Source organism: Heterocephalus glaber, unplaced genomic scaffold, assembly GCF_053883595.1.
Source record: "Heterocephalus glaber isolate CG9 unplaced genomic scaffold, H.glaber_assembly_v1.0 deba00001613, whole genome shotgun sequence".
NCBI classification, from domain to species: Eukaryota; Metazoa; Chordata; class Mammalia; order Rodentia; family Bathyergidae; genus Heterocephalus; species Heterocephalus glaber.
In genome coordinates, this window is record NW_028258384.1 from 12,850,692 (window position 1) to 12,869,333 (window position 18,642).

The 18,642-nt window shown below is 33.6% G+C and overlaps 1 protein-coding gene across 1 annotated transcript in view; it reads left to right on the top strand.

Moving 5' to 3' along the window:
* Positions 1-303: 303 nt before the first annotated feature.
* Dach2 (dachshund family transcription factor 2) overlaps positions 304-18,642 on the top strand; it is a 764,989-nt gene continuing 746,650 nt past the window's right edge. The window contains exon 1 of the mRNA XM_087196571.1: positions 304-1,065. Within this exon, the coding sequence (XP_087052697.1) occupies positions 569-1,065 (497 nt within the window). The 5' untranslated portion in view covers positions 304-568. The remainder of the gene's footprint in view (positions 1,066-18,642) is intronic.

The following is an 18,642-nucleotide window of genomic DNA, read 5'->3' on the forward strand; positions in this document are numbered from 1 at the left end:
CACTTTCCTCGAAGGAACTTGGGTGCGAAGTGGCTGGAGGAAGATGAGGTTTTTGTATTCCTAACTCTACATTAGTGGGTCGTGGAGAAGATGGATTTGTAGCATAGTCTACTTTGAGAGCTTTGTTTAACAAATGGACATTCTTTCCTCAGATAGCGAGGCAAAAAGCTAAGCATCACACTGCCTCTTTAGCTCCAGAGAGCCCTGAACTGCCTCAGGTGGTCAGAGGCCAGCGAGAGAGTCTCCACCTCCCCATCGGCGGCAGCCATTCGTATCTCTCAGTCGCTGAGGGGTTGGGGCCTATTGGCTGGGGTCCGCTGCCAGTCTCCAGAGGGGGTGTGTTGAAGGTGGGGTCTCAGGCCTCCCGCGAGTTCGGGCAGCTCACTGTGTGCTGGGTGGTGGGTGAGCGTCAGCGTGCGCCGGGCTGCTGGGGACTTGTGAATAGTTCAGAGAAAGCTAGAACACGCCACAGACGGAGCGAGGGTGAAGGAGTGCGAGTGCGGGGACTTAAACGAGTTGGGGCGAGAAAGCAAAGGCCCGAGGACCCAAGATAAAAGACGGAGTGACCATGGCTGTCTCTGCACCTCCTGTGATCTCTGCAACTTCCAGTGGCACCAGTGTCTTGGGGGGTTTATTTCGAGCGGAACCACAGTACTCAACACCGCGAGAGCCCCATCGCCTCACCCCTAATATAATCAACAGCTTCATGGCCAATAGCCACAACGGTGGCGGGTTCGGTAGCGGCAGTGGAGGCAGTGGCAATACCAACACCAACGAGTGCCGGATGGTCGACATGCACGGGGTGAAGGTGGCTTCATTCCTGATGGACGGCCAGGAACTGATCTGCCTACCGCAAGTCTTTGATCTTTTTCTCAAGCACCTGGTGGGAGGGTTGCACACGGTGTACACCAAGCTGAAGAGACTGGACATATCCCCGGTAGTGTGTACTGTCGAGCAGGTCCGGATTCTCCGCGGGCTGGGAGCCATCCAGCCCGGAGTGAACCGCTGCAAACTTATAACCAGGAAAGACTTTGAAACTTTGTTCACCGACTGCACCAATGCTAGGTGAGACATTCTTTTCTTGACTCGTTACTTGCTCTTACCCCTTTGCCCTTTTCTGCATGTCTCATCACCCTCATCCAACTTTGTCTGTAGAGAGTTAGCCTTAACTAGCTTGCCTCTTCAGGCTGTAAATCCGTGGGGGAAAGAGGACTAGAAGAACTCGTTGACTGTTGCTCTCTTCTGAAAGTCTGCGTTCAGTGGTAGGGCTTGGGTCTAAAAAAGTCCTGCAAACACTTCAGTTTGTAGTCCTCTACTAAAACTTTCTAGCTTTTTGCCCATATCTTGCATGGCTTTTGGATGCTTATGGTTATTTGTTAATTTCTTTATTTGGTTTTCTTTCCTGTTCTTTTGTGGCTGTACAGGTCAGATAGGTTTTCTCTTGAACAGGGACACCAAGGGCTTTCTAGGGGCGCAGGTGGTGGTGGTGGTGGCTGGCTGGCTGGCTGAGCTGTAAACTGGGCTCCGAAGCTGGCATCCCAGAGCACAGCATTTGGGGAATGCAGGGGGTCAGAAGTGTAAAATCCATCCCAGAGGGTGATTCAATCCCCATCCGGTGTGATTGTTGTGATAGTGTGTGGGGATGCGTGTTGCTGTTTCTGTTGTTGTAGGTAGTGTGTGTTTGTGTGTGTGCAAGTTCAATAAGAACGTGTGCTCATACTAGTTATGCAAAAGCTCCCCCAAACATACAGTAAAGTAGACAGGTCATGTTTTTATTTATTTTTTATTTTTTAAAGGACAAAGACAAATGTCAGTTTCCTGGGACTATCCCTTTTGGGTTATGTACATAGGGTAATGTGGAGCTTGAAACATTGGGGTGGGACTAGGTTGAAGGTTGATGTAGAAGTTGGTAGGTTTTCTAGAGAGGATGTTCTTAGTTCTGCCTACTGCTCACCATGCAAACAATTGGATCCCAAATGATGATGATCAGCTTCTCTCTTTGTAATTGTGCCATCTTCATATCATAGTTTGGGAGTACATTGGCGAATAAACGCCAGATTGCACATCAAAAGCAAATTGTATCTAATGTTTTGAGTAAAAAAGGAAAGAAACTATATTCAGGATTATTTTAGTTTTTCAATGCCTGTGAATTAGTCTTCTTAGTGTTCATCCTATCTGCAGTCTGGTTAAATCTCAGGAAAGTACACATTTGGCATATGAGATTGGCATACTAACCAAGAAATCACCATAACCAAATTAAAAGGAGCAAAAGATTTTGTAAAACTGCTTTTCATTTTACAACTAACTTCTACCAAGTTACACCATCTCACAATGTAACTTTAAATGATGAGATCTCTGGGTTTATGAACTAAAATTAACTCAGTTGTCACATTGGTTGTAAAATCCAAATTGCTATGTTTAGTTGAAGTGTACTGACAGCTTGTAGACATACAGTTGCTTAATGCTACAATAAGATAATGCTACAGAGCTTACAAAGGAAACTTTTCATTTACTTTTCTTTTTCTTTGAGCGTGTTCTGTTTTCTGGCAATTGCATAGGAACCAATTCATATCAGAACTCTTGCCTGATTCATATTTAAGGCTTACAAACCCATTTTATTAGGTCAGCTTTTCTTAAAGAACATAGATGGCTTTAAAACACAAAGAATAATGGGCTCCTGCAACAAAATAAACAGTTATAGATTGTAAAAACTGAAGGAAAATTTTATTTTGACCACAAAACATTTTAGTAATACACAGACTCAAAAGGTTGCAAGTGACTTCTGCAGGGGACTATCTAATTCACTGCCACTAAAAAACAGCTACATTTAATTGCACACTTGAAAATCTATCATCTTATCCCCTGCCTTTCCCCTGTCTCCCTCTGTTCCTTCTTGCCTTTCCTATTTTCTCTTTTGCTCTCTTCTCCTCTCTTACACACACCCATTCATAAAGTTATTACTGATAGGAAGCCCTTCCTTAATTTCATAATTATTTTACACATTTTTGAGAAAAATATATTTTATTTTTAAAATAAAGAGATTAGAGTTTTATTGTGATTTTTATGCTTCCTTCTGTAAATAGAAACTTTTCCTTAATTAATTTTTGCTGGAGCTTAAGGGAAGAATGATAAATTACTTGGGTTACCCAGAGACAGGTGATAGTATTGTAATTTTGGACCTTGTTTTATAATATGTTTTCTTATTATTTTAATCTAATTAAGTTTTATTTACTCTTTATCATAGCATTTGCATAGTCAACATTTTTGTTTGAACTGCTTTTTTTTGTGTGTGTGTAGAGGTGATATAGAAATATTAACTATGGAGGGAAAAATACATTTGATATGATACATGTCCCTTCTATTACCTTTTTTTCTTTATAGGTCTCTTATTTATTACATGCATTTTTATAATTGTATCATAAGTATCTCAATATATATTATAAAAATTTATGAAATAATATTGTATGAGTGAAATCCATAAAAGAAAATGAGAAAATTATTAAAACATACCTACATTGAAATTTTTAGGTGGAAAAAGAAGACAATTTTTGGAAAAAATATAATGGCAAAATAACATCACCTAATTTTACCAATGCAAATGCACTAATAGTCATGTTGTTAAAATTATAAAATACAATAATGCTTATTAAAGGTGTTTTATGATTTTAGGTAACATTGTTTTTAGAAATATGTACTTTAAATAATTCCAAAATCTGTATTTTTAAATAGAATTTGAAATTAGTGTTTAAATCAGCATTCTTTCTATGACTTTTTAATTCAGTGAAAGCAAAAATGAAGGATGTAAATAGGAAAGAGGAACAAGACAGACAACATAAAGTAGATGACTCGTGATCAGCAAGAGAGAAGAAATGTAGGAAAAGAGCAGAATGATGCCACAGAATGAGGGAAAGATAGAAGAGAAGATCTCACAGGGACGCCCGAGGAGAAGATGTGACATACCAAATGAGACCTGGCTAAAGAGGTTTGCCCTTGAGGGCTCATGAGCTTTTAGTTTTTCTAGCTAAAAGGTGAGATCAGGGAAGTACAAGCGAGAAGTATATGTTTAGAGTGGAAATGCTCACATACTATTTTTATTTGAAAGAAAACATTGATCTTCTTACGAATAATTTTTCATAATATGCAGTTAAATGGAAGGCCTACTCATAATAATGTCATTGATAATTTTCTTTTCCTGCATAATAAACATTCATTCCCTTCTCTGTCATATATGTGCAGGAGAGTAAAGGTCACAATTTAAGGGTATTTTATGCTTTCTGTACTATACCAAAACACGCAAACTTGATCATGTTCAAATTCATTACTTTTAGACACCTTAACATATTGCCACCAGTTGCATCTTGATTTGATTCAGTGCACATTTTCATTAATTATTTTACACTATAGAAAAATGAATGAGTTAAATTCATGTATATGATTGTTTCTTTGATATTACTGAATGTCATAACCAGATTTCTACCAGTGTCTTGTATGAAGTATTTTGTTTCAGCCAATTACTGAAATATTCCAAGTTTTCATTCCAAAAATGAATATGGGAAATATCTGCTTCAACTACTAGAGAATACTAAGACTAAATCTCTTGACTATTTATTGTTCCATTAGGTAAGCGAAGATTTATATCACTGAAATTTTGAAGGGCTATACAATATTTTCCCTTCATTCTCTTTAAGTTCAAAAATTAAATTATGAGGAAATTTAAAAATGATTAAGAAAATTATTTGTAAAAGGCTTAAAACCAAATAGTAAAATTACTATCTTCATTTAGCTTTTTTGCTGTTGCAAACAAAGCACTGGGATTTTTTATTTCATTTTTCTGTACAAGAATACTTGGAGTTTTTAATGTCAGACAGAGAGTCAGATTGAGAAAGCCAATGTCTAAAATGCTCACTATTTTGCAATGGATTTTTCTTGCCAAATTCTGTTGGTAGCAGTAAAAGTAACTTAAAAATTGGCTTCACTAAATATGAAAGTTAATAAACACATTTATTGTTATCACCGTTTATCTACCATCTATATAAAGGTAACATTTTCAGATTTCATGATCAGCATCTATTTCATTAGAGGAAACTGATTAATGTTATTTAGTCACTTAGATATAGTTAACTGGATGCTTGGAGAAACAAGAATGTATGATTAAGAAAATATTCTGGTAATATCTTTGGGGACATGATGATTCAACATAAACTCAAATGAATAAAATTCAATTCTAAAAATATAAACTCAAAATGGTTCAATTGTAGTTTATTATTTTGTCACGTCAACAGGATATAAATGTGGTTTATATTATGTGAATTATAATTGACATGTATTTTACAAAAATTTTAAACGCTTTCTAATACTAGACATGATTACTGTAAAACTGGATGAATTTGGCTTTGTATTTATTTTCACTTGAATACTTTATGATTCACGATCTATATAGAATAACACAATTTAATTTAAAAATTAATGTTTTGGATTTCCAGTACAGTTAAGTCACATCAATTTTACTAATGAACTCATATCACTTTCCTGACCTAATATTTTGTATTACTTACATTTTCAAAAATGATAACATTTCTAGAAATGAATCTGGATAGTAAATGCGGACATTTTATTTCATAGGATAATGATGTGCTAGCCATTTTTTTATTCAAAGTGTTTACATAGTCAATGGTACTCTATTTTTTATTAGGGGAATGGTGTCAAGATTATTAAGTAAAACAATCCAGTCATGTTGCAATGCACAGGACTTCAACGTGTACATTCATTTAAAATGCATACTTTTGCATAATCAATAATTTTTGTATTTATCTAAATACTTTAACATATTTGCTTCAAAACTCATTTATTAGGGAATGGATACTAAATTAAAAGAATGATTCAAGAGAGACTGGAGTACATCTTTAGATTTTCATATATAATATCTTTATAGTTCATGAATGTCAAGAAATAGGACATGATGGTGTTCAGAAGCAAAGGTTTTATGTAGTTTTACATAGAATTCCCCTAATACTTGTAGAAGTTATCAAGTCTGAATTATTTGGTGCTCTATTAAGTAACCTTATTTTGTCTTAGTGAAATTTCTAAATGTCTTAAAAATCCAGCCAAATATAATTATGAGAATCTTTAATCACAATTGGTAGTTGGCAACCTAGATCTCTGGTGGCACTTTATCTTGTGCATGTAAAAATACATGTAATTTAGTTTTTTTCATTCTATATATTTCAAATATTTACTAAAACCTCTCCAATTGAGCCACAATTGAAAATATGCTTTTGGAGAAAAGACATCAAACCTTTCTCCCAAACTAAAACAATTAGGTACTAATGATATTCTTGTCGCATATTCAAAAGGTCTTTGGTGACATTTTTTTTTCCTTTTCCCCTTTCAACATCTCAACCCGCACGCTTTACTGTCACTTCAGATCACACAGTTCTACAAAGATAAAACAACATTTAAACACATTTGCTTTGGATGTGAAATTGAGCATTTGGACCCAATAAGCCTGATTGTGGAACTGCATGCAAATTGTGTTTTGATTTATCTCTTTTACACTTGTTTCCATTTGAATTGATCTTGCATTAATTTCACCAAGGGGCTCTGTGAGGCTGCAGATGTTGCCCTGTGTTTAATAAATCAATGAGACAGATCTGAATGAATCACTTCAGATGGATTCTCTGCTCGGTTTGATGTCTAGATGTTATTCTTAGCTTGTTATCATGACAGATGCATTAATGTTCCCATACACTGCCAGCAATGTCAAAGAGATTGAAGCTTTTAAAGTGGCAGCATTCCTTTTCCAGTTTCTGCTAGAACCTCTAAATTTATTTTACTGAGGGATCAGAGAAAAATATCAAGACAATCATAAGTTTTTTTCATAAGAAAGACTCTTAATATTCATGTTAAATTGTTAACTATCCCAAAATGGTGTAGCAGTTTAAATTGCCTCCACATTAATATTTAATCACAGGGGGAAAAATGAAAATTAGTAATATATGATTGGAACACATTGAAAGTGTCAGTGTAAGTAGAATTATACTGCATCCCAATTGACTACAGAAGGGTGTTAGTTTGAAATCCTCACTAATAACTTTTTTGTTGGCTTAATACAGCTGTAATACACTCTTACCAAGGGATTTAGAACTCCTTTGGTATTTAATACTTTTTAGTCGGAAGAAGATAGCCTATCCATTGTGTATTCATCATTTCCTCATTTTGTGATGCTGAAAATCTTGAAAAGTTTTTTTCACTTAGTATATATCAGTTATTTATATTCTGAGCAATTACAAATCATAAAACATTGACTAACATAAATATTAACTTTATAGTTTAATTTCATAGACTAAAGAAGAGCATATATAAATCAAAAGAAACATTAATATAACTCTAGTGAAATTTACCTACCTGCATTGAATATAATAATTACCATGCTTTATTTCATTTCACTCATCATTTCTTTATGGTTTTGGGAGGGAAACTGCTCTTGGTTGATGGGAAATAGTTTTAGTTAATATTTTATATTTGAAGATGCAAATTTGCAAAGGAGATTCAATTTTCTTTTGTTCAAGTTTCTGAAAAAATATGTATTTTTGAATAATCAGCTTTTAGAAATAGATTCTCTTTGCATAGGCCTTGGCGATATTCTCTAATCATGACTCTATTATGACCTTTAGTAGAGTAGGACAATAGGAAACACTATTACATCATACTGTTTAGTTCTTAAATTCTGTAGGAAAAATTTTTATGTCCAGTGTTAGGATAATATTTGTATTGTAATTTAAGTACACCCTATGATCTATAGTAGAATTTAGTTTTTGTGAATTTCAATAAAGTTATGACCAATGGTTAACTTTCTTTTTTGAAATTTTATTTAAAAAACAAATGACTTCATGGTGAGATCTCAACACATTTTTCTTTAATGCTGTTTTATATTATAATAGTATACTGGGATTGTAGATATAAGGAGTAAATTGCTCATACAAAATTGAAAAAAATGTAAATAAAAGGCAAACTTTATCAGTAGCTATCTTGATGTCATTAAACAAAATTGTTCTATTAAACAAAACCTGGGATTTGTAATAAAAATTTCTGAATAGTCATTTCTTTTTTTTTTTGGTAATGGGGATTGAACTCAGGTCCTTGTGCTTGCAAGGCAGGCGGCGGAACCACTGAGCTAAATCCCCAGCCCATCTGAATAGTCATTTTTAACTCCAGTAATATTCACTGCAAAACTTCATTAAACCTAATATTGTGGATATATAGGCACTTAATTCACATTTGCTGAATGAACACGATCCTACACCTATGTATACGCACACACTCATTCCTTCTATCAGAAATCATTGTATCAATTGCTGTTAAAAAAGCTGAGTTACATAAAGCTTGCAGTTATTAGAGTCACATAATCCTGAAAATTAACTCCAATGTAATACTATTTGTAAATTATGCTATAAATCTTTCATAAATTTAGATGTAAATGTAACAAAATATCATATATGAAATTAAAATATTTGAATTGAAATATATTATCATAGAAATAATGAATTCTTGATACTTCCTTTTAATAAAACCCATGGCAAATGTTCAAATATTATGAATAGGCAAGAATTAATAAAACAAGACTAATACTATAAAATGATTCTCACTGATTTAGATTTATAATACTTGATATCAGCACTAACTTTTGTAGCAGTTGATTTGAGATTATTTTCAAACAGTAAATGGTTGGTTATCCAAAAGGAATAAGTAAGAAGATTTTCCTCCCTTCTTTCTAGAATCTGTGAATGGAAACACAAATACATATTAAGAAAAATGTCTTTATTTTTCCCTGAATAATCTGAAGATCCAGTTGAAGCTTAAACTTACATGAAGTATCCTCCTACCCACCTGATTAAAGGTGTAAATTAGTTCCTACAAATTATAACATTGAAGAGTAAAATTTCCTTTCATTTAGGACCCTGCAGTTGAAAGTACACATATTTATGTACGATTTTACCTCATTATTATTATTTAGTTTATTAGAGCAAATTGTGGTGAAAACTTTGTAATTGCCCTACTGAAAAATTATGCAGTACAGGAAAATTTAAAAAATCATGAGCCACAATATTTTTATTGCTACACAATCTTTTTATTTGTAAACAAGTTGACTGCCTAGTAGTGTATAATGTAGTGTGTATGTTAAGGTATAAAGCATTCAATTACAATTGTGTCCAATGATCTTATCGGGTTGTTGACAGCTGTTAGCTGGTAACAGCATTTAGGCTACATTTAGTCTATCTGCTATTTATGTGATGGGTTAAAAAGAAAAAAGTAATATTGATCTGTCTCCAGATTAAAGTTTGAAGTGGATAACAGCCTGAACACAAAAGGCTTTTTTTATTTCTCAGCTTGCCATTGATCTCCTAGTTTTATTGCATTCATTATTTATTAAAAGAATTTGCAAGCTAAACATAATGTTAAGCTAGTTTGCACACAGGGACCACACTTAGGAAATTGAATAGAAATTGCATTAAAGATGAACATCTGTGCTATTTTTCCACTCATGTGTTCATGAGTTTGTATAAAAGGTGTATTGGATTAATAGTTATAACCATTACAGCTTACAGCAATATGTTATATTCTGAGCTTTTAGTTTTTTTGGAAGAAGACTTCTCTCATATATTTTTCTAAAAAGCATATTTACTATTATCACAAACAATATTTGGATAAATTTATTTTTATTATAATTATGAATTATTTATATTATGAATCTAATGTATAATTCTCTATTGTACTAAAGTAAAAACGTGTAAAGAACATAATTACCATATAAGAATGCAAAACATCTTAATGGCTATTGATATTTGGGTCATAGGTGCAATTTACATAGTATCTGTATGTTGGACTTCAATGAGTATATTTTCTGCTATATTGTCATTAACATGTAGATATTTTAAATTTTTATTTTTATTTATTTAATTTTAAATAAGTAAATCTTTAGTTTAGGGCTTATAAAACACATTTATCCTTTCTATTTTATTTGCTAAATTATAGAATCTTTGAGATTACACATTTTTGCCATATCTATTGCTAAACAATCTTTAAATTGCTTTTTTATATGTTATATAGTTTATGTGTTATATCAGTAAACAGTAGGCTTTTTTTTAGCTTTCAATTAAAAATGTCCATATAGAAACAGTTATTAAACTTGCAACTGTAGAGTTAAAAATGTTTTTTTTTAAGTTAAAAAGCTTACTTTCATTTGTGTTAAGACTTTTAAACTAATCAAATTCTCAAGTTTAGGGCTTTATTTGCTTTATACATCATCCTGTACAATATTCTATGACACAAATTAAAACTGAGATGAGAAAGTGTTGTCTGTATTCATTCAGAATACATTGACCCTTAAATATTTAAGTGTAAATAACTGGAAAAAAAGTTTATTTGCAAACATATATAATTAAATATTCAATGTTAATGTTAAGATTGTTGCTTTGAAGATAGCTTATCCTATAATCTGCTAAAGTTCTAAGTTCAATTTGTAGATAGATTCATGCATATCTTCTAGGTTTGTATTTGAGGAAGACAAAGGGAAGTACATTCATAGAAAAAATTTACTGCATGGTACATTTTTTGCATAGTACACAAGCATTAGATACCATTTTATAAGCCAATTAGAGCATTCTGTTTGAACAATAACGTTACTTATAATGTATGATATTCTCCAGTTCAATTAATTTGTTATTTCAGCAAATATTTAATAAATATCTGCTGTGTGCAATTCTATGAAAAGTAATTATCTACATTCTTATTGTCTCATATTTAGATTACCTAGGAATAGAGTTTTGTTCTATGGTTAACTTTTAGCTCACCTACATTATTGGAAGGAAAAATAAATGGTGGATATAAGTCAAAAACATGAAAAATTAAAATGACATTATTTAAGTTTTTCACTGGATTATAAAGTATTCTCAGAATATCTCCCTGTCTAAATATAGTTTGCATATTATGATATTAAATTTCATTTCCATTTTATGAGCATTCACTGGTAGGAGGAAGGGGGATACTCTAGAAGAGTGATGGTGAATCTTTTAGAGCTTTCAATGGTACAATCAGCCCACTGCAGCATGAGTGTCGTAGGTTCGCTACCACTGCTCTAAAAATATGTGAAGGTTGCACTAAATCTCAAATTCTTCATGCAAAAAATATCTGAAATGAGCAAAGTACAAACAGACATATAGTATATATGTCACAGAAAGCAGCAGTGTGGTCTGGATCATGTTGGTGAGTGTATTTTGCTTGAATTTACTCTTATACTGTCTGTGGAAAGATTTATGTTATTAATGGATATAAATTATAGGCCCTCATTATAGGCCATTAGCAAATGAAAACCTGGCAAACTACATGAGGTCAGTTGTTGACTTGAACATGCTTTCCTGTTCTTAGGACCCCTAAATAACCATCTTCTTAAGATAAATAAATATTTTTGGACACTAGAAGAATCACGGCTTTTGGGTCAAAACACACTGATAAGCATAGCTATAAATACGATTTTTATGAAGGTTTCTATTCTGTGAAGGAAATTATTCAATTTTCAACTTATAATTAAAAAAAGGAATATCATGGTCTTGATGCTGATCATGTCTTGGCAAGAGCAATCATTTTGATGATGGACATTGTGACCTCTAGAGTGCAGTGACTCTTTCAGAGATTAATTGGTATAAATATATTAGATAGTTATTTTCTTACATTTGCAATTGTTTTAGATTCATCCTTGTCATATTAGGGGACTGACAAATTTTTTTCATTTTAAGGGAATGAGATTTCATGAGATTATATGATATTTCCATAATCTCCATTCTGCCAGTGTGTACAGTTTTATTATTTGTTGCACTTTAGTTCCATTGAATTGAATGACTAATCTGCTATGTATTGTCTAGTGAGATTTTTGGTTTTGTTTTCAAGAGATCTTTCAATTTTTAAATGTAAACACAGTAAAACTATTTCCACTCTTTTGGTCTTTTTCTATATTAGTGAGAAAAATGTAAAAGTGAGTGACACATATGGATCCACGTAACATCAAAGACAGAACAGTGCAGCTCAGAAAGTTAGTTTTCTGTCCAATTAGGAAGTCTCTTGTTTGTAAAGACTGAAGAACTATTTGAGTATGGACAAAGAAATGAGACAAAATAAGGGAGGAGAAACTTGATTAGAAAATATTTCACATGGAAATAAAGAACGAGCTGGCAACTGCTCTATTACTGAAATATAGCCCTAAGCCCTGAATATCTTTTTAAATTGATATTTTATTTTAACGGTCAATTTAAACATACTTATCGACAGGAACAGAAAGCATAAAAACATTAGCTGTTAATAACAATAAAAATACTAATGGCAAAATGTGGAAATGTTATTCCATTTAAGGTCTACTGGTGGCACAGAAATTGTAATAGAGTATTTGTATAAATGTCATTAAATTACTATTTCTGTAGTATTCTTATAAATATTACTTTAATTAAAACAATTAAACAGTGTCCATTTACGTATCTTTGGGAAGTTTCCCTGCTACTCCTGACCTGTTATCTTGATTATAGCTTGCCATAGCACATTTTTGAAACACATGTTGAATATGAATTTTTAAAAAATTTTAAAAAATTTTTTAAAAAGGCTAAATTTTGCCTTTGGGTACTGTGTGTGGTTTTTATCACATTCAGTGGTAACTAACTTTGCATTTTAGGGAGTAATTGAGTCACTGGATTCAAGATTATTTAAAGAACATTAAACTTTGAATTAAAGAATATCACAATGGCATTTCCTTCATTTTTAGATCTAATAAGTACAATAAAATTGAAATATTTACTACATCCCTTTATTCCAAAAATACATCTGAAGGCTAAAATTACTAGCAATGTGCAATCATAAAAACTTTCTGTGTATAAACTGGCTTCATAGTTTATATAGTACCTTCAAATACACTGACTCATTTAATTCAAACCTTAGAAGAGTTTGTTTTTAAAATTTTGTTGTAAAATTTCTAAATTTTTAGAAACAGATGGCTGATTGCTTTACAACATGGTACTTCTGGGGATTACTTAATTGTGAACTTTTTTTACTCAATGCTAAATCAGCATCTTCCATGGTTACAATGAGGCTTGCAATGCTTTTTTAGGGAATAATAGTACTGCATCTTGTGTTTGTGCAGGAGTTCAGAAACTGCAAAGCTGATTCCATGCTATCCACATTTGTTCTTGCAGCAGTTCCAAGAGCCAGGTCATCTGATCTCAAATTTAGATGAGAAAAATAGAAATGTAGGCAAGTGAAATGAATTATCAAAGACCATACATTCTAGTATAGACTAAGTTAATTCTTCATTCTAAACCTTCTATTGTGCTTCCTCTAGTACAACATATTCTCTATGCTGTATAGAATGATGGACTTTAGCAAAAACAGTTTAGTTAGGTAGTTAGAAATTTATGAGAAATCTTGTAGTGACAAGTAGAGTTAATTAGGAAAGAGAACCAATACTCAAGAGCTTCAATATAATGTCTTCAGAGTACTCTTAGAGGAACTACTGACTTTTAGTGATGTTTTCTTCAGACATATAGGAGCAAAATCCTCCTGGATAAAGCCTCAATTCTGCAAGCATGTACAAAATGGTTTTGGAAGATGACAAAAAATTTAATATTTTGAATGAAAAACTTAATAATTCAAAAAAGTACTATATAGAGATGGCAGCAGTCCATTAAAGAATAATATTGAAAGAATTTATTAAATTGTGGCCTCTTTACTAAATATATGAATAATCTTTTATAACCAAAATCCTATACTACAATCTTTGGGTGACTTCAGGATGCTCTACACCTTATTCTAAATATAATGCATACATACATGAAGATATTGTTACGCTTTGTTCATTCATCAAATAGCTTTTGGATATCTACTATGTGTCAGGCCCTCTTTTAGGTGCTTTGGACACATCTGTTAAAAATAACAGGCAAAGATTATCTGCTCTTGAAAAGGAGGTAAAATTCTAGGGCATTATATTGTAGATGGGGGAAGACAACAGTATTCATACTAAAGAAGGGGATTATATTGTATGTTAGCAGGTGATAAGTGCCACAGAAAACAAAGCAAGTAGAGAAAAATAAGCACGTGGAGATTGAGGTCAGTTGCTGTTTTAAGTAGCATGGGCATTGTAAACTTCATTGAAGATGTATGATTTGCTCACAGACTTGAAAGCCAAACAGAATCAGAAGAAAAATTGTCCTCAGGCTGAAGAAACAAATTTTTTTAGATATACAAACCATTCTTTCTTTTTTATTTTTTATTACTACATATTTGCAGTACATAATTATATTCCTCATGATGAATTGTTACATGTACACAACACACCCTATTTCTTTTTCACCACCATCTCTTCCCTTCTCTCTCCCTTCCTCCATCTCTTGGTCCCCTTTCCTTTTGCAAAAGATTTCCCTATTTCCTATTATCTATCTTTTATTTTGCTCTTTATTTATATTTTGGATTTCTTGTTTAAGAAAAATCATGAAATATTTAAACTTGTGTATCTGATTTATTTCACTCAATATTATGGTCTCAAGGTGCATTCATTTTCCTACAAATGACTCGAGTTTATCCTTTATGGCAGAGTGGTACTTCATTGTTAATAAATAGCACACTTTCTTTATCCATTCATCTTTCCAAGACTTAGCTATTATGAATTGTGCTTCAACAAACATAGGTATGCATGTATCACTGTAATATGATGTAACTCTTTCAGGAAGATATCTATAAGGGGGATAGCTGGGTTGAATGGATTTCTATCTTTAGTTTTTAGAGAAATCTCCATGATTTCCCAATGACTGTACTAGTTTACTTTTTCAAGAATAATGTAGAAGGGTCCCTTTCTCCCTGCAGCCTTGTCAGCATTTGTTATTATTTGGTTTCTTGATGATAGCCATTCTTTCTGGAGTAAAATGGAATATCAGTGTTGTTTTAATTTGCACTTCTCTAATGGCCAGAAATGTTGAACTTTTTTCATGTACTTATTTGTCATTTGTATAGGAGCATGCCTGGTAGGTTTGAGAAAAATTAAGAAAGTGAATATGGCTGCAGTGGAGTGAGTGATAGAAGATTAATTGGAAACATCATAACGGTAATGTTGGGGGAGGTGTTACCACATGGGTTCTTTTAGGTCATTTTGAAGTCATTGGCTTGTAAATTGGATGAAATGGGGAATCATTGCAGCATTTCAAACAAGGGCAAAAAATGATCTGACATAGGTTTTAAAGAGTCACTCTGGCTGCTTGGTTGAGAATAGAGTAGAAATCGAGATGCTGTTGATGTTGAAGTGGAGAGAGAGAGAGAGAGAGAGAGAGGGATTATAGCATACTAGAACACAGTGTTAGAGCAAAGATGATAAGAATTGTTCAGATTCTGAATAGGTTTTGAGGTTAGAACCAATAGCACTTCCTGATGGATCAGACACTGAATGTGAGGTAAAATGGTCACACATAACTGCAGGACTTGGACAAAGAACTGGGAGAATGATTTCCAGCACTTGAGAAAGGGAAGGCTCTAGGTGGAACAAGTTGTAGAAGTACAAGGGTTTAGTTTTGTACATATTAGTTTTTGGGTATCTTTTATCCCTTTATGAAGACATGTTTGAGAGAAACTTTTGAATGGAAAATAATGCATTGAGGACGGCAGTGATTATAAAGAGAAAAGAGAGTTTTGGACTGAGTCCATAGTCACATCAATATAAAGAAATCAGGGGGAAGAGGAGATATGAACAAAAAGTCTGAGAAGGAATGTCCAGTGAAGTAGAAGGAAAAATCAAGAAAGAATGGCCTTCTGAAAACTAAGTAAAAATGCATCAACAAGAAGGAAATGATTAACTATGTCAAATACTGCTTAAAAGTCAAATAAGAAAAGATACTAAGATTGGCAATCAGTAGATGTGGCAGTGGAAACCATTGATGACCTTAAAACAAGTAGTTTTTGTGGAGGAATGGAAATAAAAAAGCCTGAATGGAATGTGTTTAAGAGAGAAGAGAATAGAGAAATTGGAGACAGAATATGTACTGCACTTCCCAGGGGTTTTCTACAAAAATAGCAAACAACATGGGGTGGAAGTAGCCTGAGAGCAGTGAATGTGGATGGAGTGTGTCAAGAGGTTATTATTTTTACTAAGAAGAAATGATAACATTTGCAGTTCAGAATAATCCAGTATAAATAAAATAAATTGTTAGAGACAGTAATGATGACAAAATATTGTAAGGAAAGTGGATAGAATCCAGTGCACTAGTAGAGGCATTAGCTTTAGATAGGAGGAGCAAGATGAGTGTCTCTATGTTAGAAGGTGGGAAGGCTAGGTATGTTGATATGGTATTAGGGCTTCAGGAAAGTTATCATTAGGTGGTGTCTTGGTTACTTTTCTCATTACTGAGACAAAATACCCAGCACACAAATTTAAATAAGGAAAAATCTTGTTGTAGCTCAGTTTGTAGAGCTTTCAGTCCATAATCAGCTGGCTCCAAGGTAGGGTGGCATGGCAGATGGGAATCACAGAAGAGAAACAGTTTGTGGCAGGCAGAATGCAGCAACACAATGAAGTAGTAAGCGAAAAGCAGCAAACAATAACAGCAGGTCACTCTCTGTCCCTTATATTCTATCCAGGCTACCCGACTTAGAGTGGCTAACACTCACCCCCCAGAGTGGGCTTTCCCATTACTCACACCCAGAAATATGCCAAACAAATCAGTGGACTAATTTAGTAATCACACACCCTTGATACTAGCATCACACACTTAAGCCAATTATCACACACTCTAGATACAGCTGCCTCTGAAAAACCCTACCTATGACCGCATGAGACTTGGGGGGAAAATATAGACACAAGCCAAAACATACTGCTCCTGGGTCCCCACGAACTCATGCACTTTTCTTTCTTTCTTCCTTCCTTCCTTCCTTCCTTCCTTCCTTCCTTCCTTCCTTCCTTCCTTCCTTCCTTTCTCTTCTTTCTTTCTTTCTTTCTTTCTTTCTTTCTTTCTTTCTTTCTTTCTTTCTTTCTTTCTTTCTTTCTTTCTTTCTTTCTTTCTTTCTTTCTTTCTTTCTTTCTTCCTTTCTTCCTTTTCCATTACGTTTATTGGTACACTTTAGGTACACAATACGTAAATACAGTTACATTCATCATTGGGATCTTGTACATTCACATCATGTATCTTGGTTCTTATTTTTTCCTCATTCTCCTACCCTCTCTTCAGCTCCTCCACACTTCCCTATTTACAAAGACTTTGCTTCCATTTTTTTCCTTTTCCCATATTTTTTGTTTTCCCTTCTTTCCTTTTCCCTACTCCTCCCACTTCCCCTACTCCTTTAGACTTTTTTTTCCTATTTCACAATATCAATTATACATTTTGATCCTTATTTACACTTTTAGCTTTTCACACCAGAAAAACTATTCTGTATTTACACATGTGTGTCCTATTTATTTCACTTAAGAGTATGGCTTCAATGTACATCCACTTAGCTATAAGTGTCTCTAGTTTCTCATTGTTTATGGCCGAGTAGTACTCCATTTTATAAAAAAACTACATCTTTATCCAGTCTCCAGTTGATGGGTAATTGGGATGTTTCCAAGTTTTAGCTATTACAAATTGTGCCTCTGTAAACATGGGTGAGCATATATCACTGTGGTATGATTCTTTTAATTCTTTTAGGAAGATACCCAGCAGAGGAATAGCTGGGTCAAATGGGACCTCAAATCCTAGTTTTTTGAGTTATCTCCATATTGATTTCCACAGTGGTTGCACCAGTCTGCACTCCCACCAACAATGAGGAAGGGTTCCTTTCTCCCCACAACCCTGCCAGCATTTGTCATTGGTTGATTTCTTGATAGCAGCCATTCTTTCTGGGGTGAAATGAAATCTCAGCATTGTTTTCATCTGCATCTCTTGAACGACCAGTGATGTTGAACATTTTTTCATATGTTTATTTGCTGTTTTTACTTCTTTGTCTGAGAAATGTATGTTCATTTAAGATGCCCATTTTTGAATTAGATCTTTATATTTGGGGGGTCTGATTTTTTAATTTCTTTATATATTCTAGATACTAGACCTTTGTCTGAGGAACAGCCGATAAAATTTTTTTTCCCACATTCTAAGTTGTCTCTTAGCTCTGTTGCAGTTTCTCTTGCAGTGCAGAAACTTTTTAATAAGATGAAATCCCAGTTGTTGATTCTCTGTGCTAGTTCCCATGCTACTAAGGATTTGTTCATAGTCTTTTCCTATGTCATTGTCTTCAGGAGTTCTACCTAACTTATCTTCCAGAAAGTTTAGTGTTTCTGCTTTAACATTTAGATCTTTAATCCCTTCAATTTTAGTTTAGTACGCCGTAGAAGATAGGAGTCTGGTTTTAATCTTTGGCAGGTTGAAATCCAGTTTTTCCAACACCATTTATTAAAGAGGCTATCTTTCCTCCAGTGAGGATGGTTGGCTCATTTGTCAAAGATCAGGTAGCTGAGCATGTATGGAGTTGTTTCTGCATCTTCTAATCTATTCCACTGATCCTCGGATCTGCTCATGCATTTTTATTTATGAAAAAATATTTAGTCCATCTCCAAGTGTTGCCAAAGTCTTAACCGTTTCAGCATTTCTGAAAAGT